General features: G+C 41.9%; 3 protein-coding genes across 3 annotated transcripts; 1 reads left to right on the forward strand and 2 right to left on the reverse strand.

The window, feature by feature from the left end:
- On the forward strand, positions 1-970 carry C922_05314 (hypothetical protein; the record flags this gene model as incomplete). The annotated part of the gene is made up of 2 exons (XM_008820885.1): positions 1-168; positions 428-970. 2 exons carry the CDS (start codon positions 1-3, stop codon positions 968-970), a joined length of 711 nt encoding a protein of 236 aa, XP_008819107.1.
- A 1,844-nt stretch (positions 971-2,814) lies between these two features.
- On the reverse strand, positions 2,815-4,881 carry C922_05315 (hypothetical protein; the record flags this gene model as incomplete). The annotated part of the gene is made up of 2 exons (XM_008820886.1): positions 2,815-4,698; positions 4,834-4,881. 2 exons carry the CDS (start codon positions 4,879-4,881, stop codon positions 2,815-2,817), a joined length of 1,932 nt encoding a protein of 643 aa, XP_008819108.1.
- A 4,002-nt stretch (positions 4,882-8,883) lies between these two features.
- Positions 8,884-10,483, reverse strand: C922_05316 (hypothetical protein; the record flags this gene model as incomplete). The annotated part of the gene is made up of 2 exons (XM_008820887.1): positions 8,884-10,191; positions 10,307-10,483. The coding sequence occupies 2 exons, from the start codon at positions 10,481-10,483 to the stop codon at positions 8,884-8,886; spliced, it is 1,485 nt and encodes a 494-aa protein (XP_008819109.1).
- Between the last annotated feature and the right edge of the window lie 432 nt (positions 10,484-10,915).

The raw sequence follows: 10,915 nt of genomic DNA on the forward strand, positions 1-10,915 counted from the left end.
ATGAGATGGGGCGGTGCCCCCTACAACATTATGCATTCACAGGATGTGCCTCCTAAGCATTCTAGGCACGATGAAGGGGCAAAGAAAAAGTTCACCAATGTAGATAGCAAGAAAAGGAGTCCGCCTGAAGGATGTCGCAAGTCTGCACGAGACAACACCTACCTCGTCGTAGCTAAATTTTTTTTTTTTTGCGTTTCTTTAGCATGGATGCTATGCACTCCCAGCAATGTAAGGAATAAAAGCGCACAAGTGTATATATAGGGGGGTATCTATGTGGGCCGCTTATATGCCCGCTTATGTGCGCCACTTATGTACGCATGCTTATGGGGGCCCACCTGCGTGTAATACACACAAAAGTGAAGTACCGCCGATGGTGTTTTTCCCCATTTGGCACCATCTCTCATGGGATGCTCTTTGTTTTTTTTAGTGCCTTGCATGTATAACGCCGAATGAGGAACACCATTCAGGGAACCAAAAACATTTTCTATCGGAGGGACGATCATTATTATCATTTGGAACAGCATATGATGGAAGTGGCGATTCTCTGTGCAGTGAGATTAGCGACTCCTCTGATGGAAGTACTGATTCGTTGCTGAGTGGAAGTACCGATTCTCTGTTCAGCGGAAGCATGGACTCTCTGCAGCGTGATGTGATCAGAGACAACCCCAACTTGAAACTATACTACAGAATAGCCAATGAACAGAAGCTAAAGGAGGTGGTCTACTACATATCAAGAAGGATAAAGAAAAACAGAAATTATAGAAAAATTTTGGACAAGGCAAAAAAGATATGGAAAACTAAGCCGATGAAAGTACTCAGATTTGTATTCCCCTTTTTGCCAGTGATTGCCATGATAGTGGCGTCCATTACCACGTTGTGCATTGGACTCAATGTGCAAGCTATTTTGATAGCCATTTTCGCCCCCTATGTTTACCCACTTATTTTTATATCATTAAGAATGGACAAGTGAGTGGCAAAAAAAAGGAGAAAAAAGAGAAAAAAAAGGGAAAAAAAGGGGAAAAAAAGGGGAAAGAATCTTCCTATAAATGCGAAAATACTTGTCCGAAAGAAGCCCGCGGTTTCACCACTGCGATGTGGAGCATAAACATATGCCCATCGATAGAGGGACGGTTCTTCGTTCTTCCCAAACTGAGTACAAAAAATTCGATGACTATGCGTGTAACTGTTGTGGAGGTGGCTCGACATGGAAGTGTGCCACTACTCCCCGTCGTGTTATCTTTACATATCTTTTTTTTTTTTTTTTTTTTTTTTTCATACTTTTGTCTATTCGATGAGTATATATGGATAACATTGTCTGCTGGTGGACCCCATACGAATGGTCGATTCTTTAATTTGTTTGAGTGGACGTCCTGTTAGCGGCTGACACGGAAAGTTTCTACACAACTGATCTCGATGGGGCACACTTCCATTGGGGCGAGTCACCTGCACGGGGGTCCCAAGAGAATAAATATAAGGACAATTTATCATTATTCTTTTTTCTGGGAGTAGGAAGGGATATGAAAAAAAAAAAAACACACACACCATGACATGTAAGATTTGAATTCATACATCGCCTCCGGTGGCTACCAAGCTGGTTGCACTTGTTCGTGGGTGATTCTATGAAGAGACAAGAAAATAATTAAAATGCGTTTGTGAAGTGAACAGATGTACAAGGGGTACCGACACACATGGACTAGAAGAGAACAAACTAAAAGAACAACGAAGTAGAATGCCTCTCCAAAGGGGAAAATAAAAAGGGTTACAAGGAGGTGGTTGTGTGGGGAGGTGATTGTCTGAATATTTATGCAACAGAGGTGTTACCCCATTTTGAAATAATATTTTTAGAGGAAAAAAAAAGATGCAAGTGCGATGAAAGGAGAGACATTTTCAAATGGGATGACGAGGGCACGTTCTTTACGTTTTTTCGTTTGTATTCCCACCTCTCTGAGATATGTTTAGTTACCTGATAGTTATTTCTTCCCCATTGCTATATGTGTGCCCATTAAGGCACTGGACGAAGTGAGGAAGAAAATAGTGTCTGTTTTTTCAACCTGACGCGGTCAAGCGGCATACGTGCTGGCATTACAGAGAAGTCACAGAAAAAGAAGGTCATTTACATGAGGGTACAAACGTTTCGTCACGAGAGTTGTTGGTTGTTTTGGGCGAAAATGATCGGCGCGTTGTGCGCACGCGGAAATAGTGTAAATATCGGCATGCACGCATAATGCCTAGGTAGAAAAGAGTAGGGCACAAAAAGAAGAAGCAAACAAAAAGAAGCAAACAAAAAGAAGCAAACAAAAAGAAGAAAACAAAAAGAAGGAAACAAAAAAAGAAGCAAACAAAAAGAAGGAAACAAAAAAAGAAGCAAACAAAAACAAGTGATAAACAAACGCGTCGTGACATTAATCAAGAAAGTATTTATAACGTTGTGGAAATGTTCACATGTTTATAGAAAAATTATTCTGATAAGGGGGAATGGGGGTAGATACAAAACGCTGTCTTAGAGTAGCACGCACAGGTGCTATTGGCATGGGGGCTGGAGAGCCTCCATAAGATGTTTTCCGATTTGCGAATATTTTCTATTTGCGATTATTTTCTATTTGCGAATATTTTCTATTTGCGATTATTTTCTATTTGCGATTATTTTCTATTTGCGATTATTTTCTATTTGCGATTATTTTCTATTTGCGATTATTTTCGTTTTTTATTTTTTTCTCCTCACACTCGTCTGATTCTCTTTACTTCTTGTTCTTGGAGCCTTCTAATACATGCTGTGTGGCCTTCTAGGCAGACTTTCACTTTCTTTCTTTTTCTTCAGCTTTTGGCTTTTTCTAATTCTTCCAAAATTTCACAACCTATGTCGTACAGGACGTCTTCAAGGATATACGAGTCAGGTTTAAATTCATCCATTTCTTCGATTTCCTTTATGGAGTAATTCATTTCTTTTTCGTACATTCCGATTTCTTCATCTATGGGCATGTCGTCTACTTTGGACCAGTCTATATCTTTGCGTATGGGTTTGTATTGGGGTTTTGGTTTTACCAGTGAGTCCTTGACGGGTTTTTCTACGGTTTCGTGTACAGCTTCCTGTACGGTTTCGTGTACATCTTCCTCTACGGTTTCGTGTACAGCTTCCTGTACGGTTTCGTGTACATCTTCCTCTACGGTTTCGTGTACAGCTTCCTCTACGGCTTCCTCTACGGCTTCCTGTACGGTTTCGTGTACAGCTTCCTCTACGGCTTCCTCTACGGCTTCCTGTACGGTTTCGTGTACATCTTCCTCTACGGCTTCCTCTACGGTTTCGTGTACAGCTTCCTCTACGGCTTCCTCTACGGTTTCGTGTACAGCTTCCTCTACGGCTTCCTCTACGGTTTCGTGTACATCTTCCTCTACGGTTTCGTGTACAGCTTCCTCTACGGGTTCCTCTACGGCTTCCTCTACGGCTTCCTCTACGGTTTCTTGTACAGCTTCCTCTACGGGTTCCTCTACGGCTTCCTCTACGGTTTCCTCTACGGCTTCCTCTACGGTTTCGTGTACAGCTTCCTCTACGGCTTCCTCTACGGCTTCCTCTACGGTTTCCTCTACGGCTTCCTCTACGGCTTCCTCTACGGCTTCCTCTACGGCTTCCTCTACGGCTTCCTCTACGGCTTCCTCTACGGCTTCCTCTTCTTCTTCCTCTTCTTCTTCCTCTTCTTCTTCCTCTTCTTCTTCCTCTTCTTCTTCCTCCTGCTGCGGCACCACTTGGAGGGCGTCCCTCCGTAGGGAAGGTATTTGCGTCTCTTCTGAGGATAGCTGGACGATGTTGGAGTCTCCATAGGTATTTCCCCCTCCTGCCGAAACAGGGGTGATGACGGTATCGACCTGTTTGGCTTTCTGTTGTAATGCCTGTTCCTCTTCCTTTGTGGATTTCTTATCTCTCTTTCCTCTAATGACGCAGCTGTTGGGCTCTTTTTGTTTCTCATTCTCTTTGGTGATGAAGTAGGTTTCTCCTTCTTTATCTTGGTAATCCTTAATAATGTAGTGTTTATTATCAGGGATTTTTTCCGGCTTATCTTTGATTAAAGAATAGAAGGTGTCCTTAGCGCTGGTCTCGACTAGCTTCTCTGGTATAGCAGTATATTTGGGGTAACCATCGATGATGGCTCTTCTCACGGTTGGATACTTCAACCCGTTTTCTTGTTTTAGACAATTTCCCACGGATTCTTGTGTTATGGCTTTTCCATTTTTTGGTGCCACATAACAATACGTTTTGTTTATTTCTTTGCCTTTTTTTTTAATGGGTATATTTTCTAGTCGCTCTTCCTCCTTCTGAGTACATTTTTTGAACGCTCCTTCTTCCCTCTTCCCCTTTTCCTTAGGGTACTTGATGGCTACATTATCTTCTACGCTGCATTTTTTCCATCCTTTATTGCATCTATCATCCGTTTCTCTTTGCTTTTTTGTGTATTTTACTGCCCTACTTAGGGATTCTAATTTTTTCTTGTCATATTTTAGTGCAGAGGAGGGTTCCTCTTCTTTTTTCTTTTTGTCATTCGTTGAGTCTTCTGAACCCTCTGGTGGTGATGACTCAATGGGAGAGAATCCATTAGACTCCTCACTGTCTACTGGGTGCATTTGCTGCACTTCGGCTAGCCATCGGTGGGTTCTTCTTTTTGCGTCCACTGCATCTTCGGGTCCATACGGTTCACATAGTTCCTTCTGAGGGGTGTGACAGGAAAAAAGAAAAAAAAAAAAAGATAGTGACGACATCACACAGTGTAAGCGGTTAGCGGTAAAAGATGGGAAGGGTTGAAAAGTGGCAGTACAGACGCGTCCTTTTATCCTGGGTCTTACATATTCGAAAAAGGTTAATGTCAAAATGAGCAGGGAGAGCGAAAGCATTTTCGTACAGGGGGGGGTAGCGGCAGAGAGGGGGAAAGGCAAAAATAACGAAAGAATGAAATAACGAAATAACGAAAGAATGAAATAACGAAAGAATGAAATAAAAGAAGAACGAAATAAGGAAAATGCGAAAACACGTTGCTCCAGCTATATTGCTCGCTACCCCTACGTAGCTGCCATTATCTCGTTCCTGAGGAGGCAAAGCGTTTTTAGGCGCCCATTGGATGGCCCTTTCCCTTTTGCAGTTAAGGGGCTACAATAAAGAGGAATAAAATGTTCCTTTGTGCTGGAAGGCTGGCGCTTCCTATAGGGCAATTTCACCTTGTCGCTTATTAAATGATGGGGCGGCGCCCCCTTATAACGGCGTAAGTGTTATAGGGTATGCCTATAGGTATGCGTGTATGTGTTTGTATCTGCGTGCATATGCAGTCAAGCACTAGGCGGGCGTGTAGAACGTCCCCAAATCGATATTTTTTACCTATAGCAAATGAGAAAAAAACAAAAAGAAGGAAATTATTATCCACTTTGGCCAGTTAACCGTTCTTTGAAAATATAAACATGGGCTTGTACGGAGCATGCACAAATGTTGCATTATATACGTCGTACGAACATGAAGCATTTAAAAAAAAAAAATGACAACTCAGAAAAGAAAAGAGCTTGAAGGTATATAATTCAAATGGGTGAACAAAGGCTCGTTTGCATAAACCGTGGAAGAGAAATAAAAGCATGCAAAGTTAGAAAAGTTAGAAAACTTAGTAAAATTAGAAAAGTTAGAAAAGTTAGAAAAATTAGAAAAGTTAGAAAAGTTAGAAAAATTAGAAAAATGTAGGATGAGACAGATCAGAAACAGAAAATGCCAAGCCGTAGCCTCATCCTGCCAGTCGTTCCAAAGATAAAATAAAAATAAATAAAAACACAACTACGAGACTACGGCAACCGTGCACGCATGCTTAAAGCAGTATGCTCGTGACAACTCGCGTAGTGTTGGCAAAAACGAATAACCATGCGCTGCGCATAGGAATACGCGCATGCGTAAATTTTTTCATTGAATGTGGGTATGGGGTCCGTAGCAAATGGGTGATAAAATATATCCAACAACATATGCATATAGTGATTGGCAAAATATGCACTGTTAAGAACACCGCGTGGCATTTTTTTTTTTTTTGTGCCTGAGAAGGCGCCCCGACTTGGGCATACTTTTAATTTTTTTTCCTGCATCATGCAAGATGAAAAAACATCCCCTCCTCCTTAGGGGCCTCCTTGTCCGTCGGTGCAGCGACAATTTTTTCAAATGTATTCCATATTTGATCTGCGACTAGGAGCAAGGCGTTTGTTTTCTTCGTCTTTAAGAGGGCCATATAAGAGAAGGACAAAAAAGAAAAAAAAGAGGAAGTCCAACCGAATAGAAAAACGCAAAAAAAAAAATAAATAAATAAAAAATGTTGCATACATTCCTTTTTAGCGCAATGAATTATACGTCATAAGTTTTTTTTTTTTTTTTAACCGGTTTAGCAAAATGAGGATGGCAAATGAGAAGCAGCACAGTAAAACGATGCCAACTTTATGGTGTTACCAAAACGAGAAGAAATCAGAAAAAGGGTCACAAACGGTCTAGCATTTTCATTTTAACCTTTGGGGTATGCATGTACAGGGTAGTTATCACCGTGGGGGATACATGCATGCGCATATATAAATGCTTACCATACGTACATATTAGCTTAACACTTGATATGTATACTTTAAGGGTGAGAAAAAAATAATGAGATCGACCCCCCTTTTTCCCATTAGTCATCTTCGCACGTACATTGCTTCTTCCTTTGCACGGATAAGCCTTCACACCCTTTCTCGAGTTACGTAGGAGTTTAATAAAATAGCTCTGCTGTGAGGGGGTGAAATTGAGCATAAAAAAACAAAAAAAAGAAAATAGGCAGATAAAAAAAAACCTCGACACAATTGTGCGAAAGGCAAACTCGTTTTAGGAAAATTTTATTCTGCCATGGATTTACATTGAAAAAAAAAAAAAAAACACGATTCGTATTCACCCGAGAGTTTACTGTTTTAGTACACAAAGGAACACAAAAAGAAAAAAAAAGAAATCGCACTCGCAAAGAATGTTTAAATGCATACGTTTAACTAATCTGTTTAAGGGAAGATAAAGCGTGAAAAAAAAATCGACATTTTTTGATCTTTTCTTTTTTTTTTTTATCTATATATTGTTTACCCTCCTGAGAGAAATGAAAGAAGCTTCATTCTAGAAAATGTGATGTGTAAATTTTTTGCGGCACACCGCAGCTTTTCACACCGCTTCTTCGCAAGTTGGTGAGCTTATCTAGGTGATACCCCAGCACTGTGCGGGGGGTCCTTTTTGCTTGAGTTGACCGTATAGTATTCTCTCCTGCGGCTTTGTCTTCCCACGGGAGAAGCGACCATGTGGTTGCACGGTTGATCACTGCACTGTTTGGAGGCAGATTGGCCCTCTTATTGTATAGCCCCAACAGTGACCGCTTCCTGAACTCCCCTCCTGTGCATGTGGCACACGGGCGCTGAACTGATAAAACACGATTTTAGGGAGAAAGAGAAAAAAAAAGGGTGCAAAGTGTGTGTTGACCCTGGGTACTTGGCCCGAAAATGGATCCGCCAGGAGGTTGACTGCTTCCTTTTTTTCAGCCCTTCATCTGGCGCAAATGGAGACGAACGTATGACACTGAGCACTTCGGGGGGAAACATCCTTTCCTGCCATGTGCACATTTTCGGTGATGTGACGAGAGCCCAGTTGCTCCTTCGCGGGTACTGATATATCTACACACAGTTTTTATGCCTATCTTCTTGGGCATAAGTTCCTTCTATGTTGGTGGTGCCCCCTCTGGTGAGAAGCGGCGACCCCTCATAAGGAGGAAATCACAGAATGGGAAGTGAAAAAAAGAAATTGTCTGTTGAAGCCCAGGGAGGGATACCCGCCGCCCCCCAAAGAAAGTCACCACATTAGCTGCATCTTAAAAAGTAGTACTTCCCTGGCACATAATTATCTGTTAAATGGGTTCGGTTCAGTGCAGTGGTTGCGCATATTCAGGTGGGGGACAAAATTACGGCTGAAAAAAGGGTCGCCGTAAGGGGGGAATTTCCCTCATGGTGAGTGAACTGTTATAGAAGGGCCAGAACGAAGAAAGTGCGAAGGTGATTTAATAAGCTACATGTTGGAGAGACGTTTTCTTTCCCCCCCTTCCTCAATTCCAACGAATGAGAAAAGAGATAATAACAGCATTAACACACTGTGGTTGCAAAAAATTACCACTACATATGACTAACGCTGCTGCATCGGAGCATTAACCTCCAGAGAACTGATTATCCAAAGGACAAATCAGAAAGATTTCTTTTTTTTTTTTAAATAAAGTCTACACACCTTGTATCGGTTTCGTTACATGCGCTACGGATAAAGGAAAAAAAAATAAATAATAAAAAAAAAAAAAAAACGATGTAACCTGGTGTGAACAAGTGTAATAAATAATAAAAAAAAAGAAAGGATAAACAAAGTGGTGAAAAGGATAAAAAACGTAATAATCAGAATGCAGGCGGGGAATATCTGTAGGACAAACACTATTTGAAATACAAATAAATACATGTAATGTATAGCTATATATGTAATATATAGTTTTTTTGAAATCAGAAAAGGGTGTGTGTGAGTATAGGGGGGAGTTGTTCCTGGATTTGTCACTTAGAATATGCGCACTTGGCAATTTTTCCTTCTCTATTTAATCACCTGATGAGTGCGTTTATCTCCCCTCAGTATGATGCAGGAAGTGGGTTTTAAAAAAAAAAGAAAAAATGGAGTAAACTGTCCATTCTGTGTGTTTCTAAATTGGGTACTCAATGCGCTTTGAACCTTTTTTTCACATGCATTTGGTTAATTTTTTCTTTTTTGTTTTTTTCTTTCTTTCTGTCTATTTCGAACTGTGGTCATAGTGGCGGAGTAGCCAATCGCAATTCACTGTGCTTATATTATGTCTAGAGGGAGGTGGTGGAAGATTCTCCTTGTGAAGTGACTGATTCTGTCTGCGCCGGCTTTGTTGCCAATAGGGCCTCGGCAGCGGGTTCCTCTTTTTTCGTTGCGGATTCGGCGGCGGGGGGCTCGGCAACGGGTGCTTCTGTTGAGCTAACGGGGGTTGTTTCTGAGCTGACGGGGGCAGCTTCTGAACTAACGGGAGTGGCATATCCACTCGACGAGCCAAATCTGGGGCGGTTATCATATCCACTAGAGGAGCCAAATCTGGGGCGGTTATCATATCCACTAGAGGAGCCAAATCTGGGGCGGTTATCATATCCACTAGAGGAGCCAAATCTGGGGCGATTGTCAAAACCACTTGAAGAAGCAGCACCACTTGGAGCAGCGGCACCACTTGGAGAAACAGCACCACTTGGAGCATCGGCACCACTTGGAGAAACAGCACCACTTGGAGCATCGGCACCACTTGGAGCAGCTGCACCACTTGGAGAAGCGGCACCACCTGTGGCACCGAATTTCGCGGCGGCCCTCTCCCTACTGGCGAAATCCTTTCTCTCATCAGTCCAGATGAGCCACTGTTTCTGTGTAATCCACATTTCAACGAAGGCCTCAGTCCATTCATTAAATTCTAAGCGCTTTTCATTTTTCCATTCGGACCAGCTGTTCCAGTTGGAATTGACATATTTGCTCTCCTTAATGGCAATCCAATTTTTCCATTCGATGCCTTCTCTGTATATTCTTTCCTTCCAATTAGCCCACTGGTTTCTTTCTGCTAGACTTAGGGTTTGTATACTAGCATCGTCAAATTTGGACCAGTATTTATCTTCACTTTCTTTCCACTCGGTAGTAACCCATGCTTTGATTTTTTCATTCTTCCATTCATTCCATTCATCCATAGTCCATTTGCAATAAATCATCTCGTTATTTGTAAACCATCTTTTTAGGTCCACCTCTAGAAGTTGTTTTCCTTCTGTAGAGATCCATATTTTCCATTGTCTCTCATCCCAATTCTCTGATTTAGCTAGAACGTCTACTTTATATTCTACATCTAAGTTAGGGTTGAAGTGTAGCCACTTGTTTTGCAAATGTTTCAGTAGCATTACCCAGTCTCCTTCTTTTTCCTCGACCCATGCTTTTTTCTCTTTTTCAATTTGTGCATTGAAATTTTTACAATCATCATCTAACTGGATCAACCAATCTGTCCATGTGTTTCGTTTCCATTCTTCCACTTTGTCTTGAGAGGGATGATACGTGTTTCCGTAGTCGATGGGTTGGTTCGAGTTAGACCAGGAGGATAGCGATTGCTTTCTCTGCGCGGGGGGAAACGAAGGAAAAATGTGCACACAATGGAGATATATGTATTTATGTGCGCATTTATGCATGTTACGGTTCGTGCGCGTGTTCTATGCCGACGCGTCGCCTTACCGGGTTGCCTGCCTTGATGTAGAGCACTCCGACGTAGAAAAGTAGCACCCCGAAACATAGCGCTTTAAGGGCAAAGTTTCGGTTCATCGATTCCATAAGCTGCTCCCGTGCCCTTTGCTTCAAAAGGGCAATGTCGTATCTCGATAAATACTGCTGCCACATTCTGACACGGTCCATCGTAATCTTGTCTAGGAAACTCGTTGATCAGTCAGCTTGTCGGTCGATTAATTCGTCGGGCAGACGATTTCCCCCTTCTTCCTTTCGGATTCGACGTAAAACTACTACGCCGAGTAAACGTTAGGCGATTTGTAGGTGGAGAAAAGGAGAAACCCAAAAGGGGGCATATATATAGAGAGAGCTATATATATTTTTGCTGGGCAGATAAAAAAGGGCGTCTGCGCTCGAGCGTGCACACATGTACAATGATGGATTAGGCGGTGTGGTCAAAGTGGCTATTCCTTCCCTACGGGGCCGGAGGGTCACCGAAATTGACTCTTAAGGGGAAACTTAAGAAATGCCAAAAAAAAAGGGGGTCCATAAAAAAAGTACCTAAATATTATAATACATAAGTACCATTAACATATTAACGCACTAATGATGTGGCCCACC

Source organism: Plasmodium inui (assembly GCF_000524495.1).
Source record: "Plasmodium inui San Antonio 1 unplaced genomic scaffold supercont1.55, whole genome shotgun sequence".
Taxonomy (NCBI): domain Eukaryota; phylum Apicomplexa; class Aconoidasida; order Haemosporida; family Plasmodiidae; genus Plasmodium; species Plasmodium inui.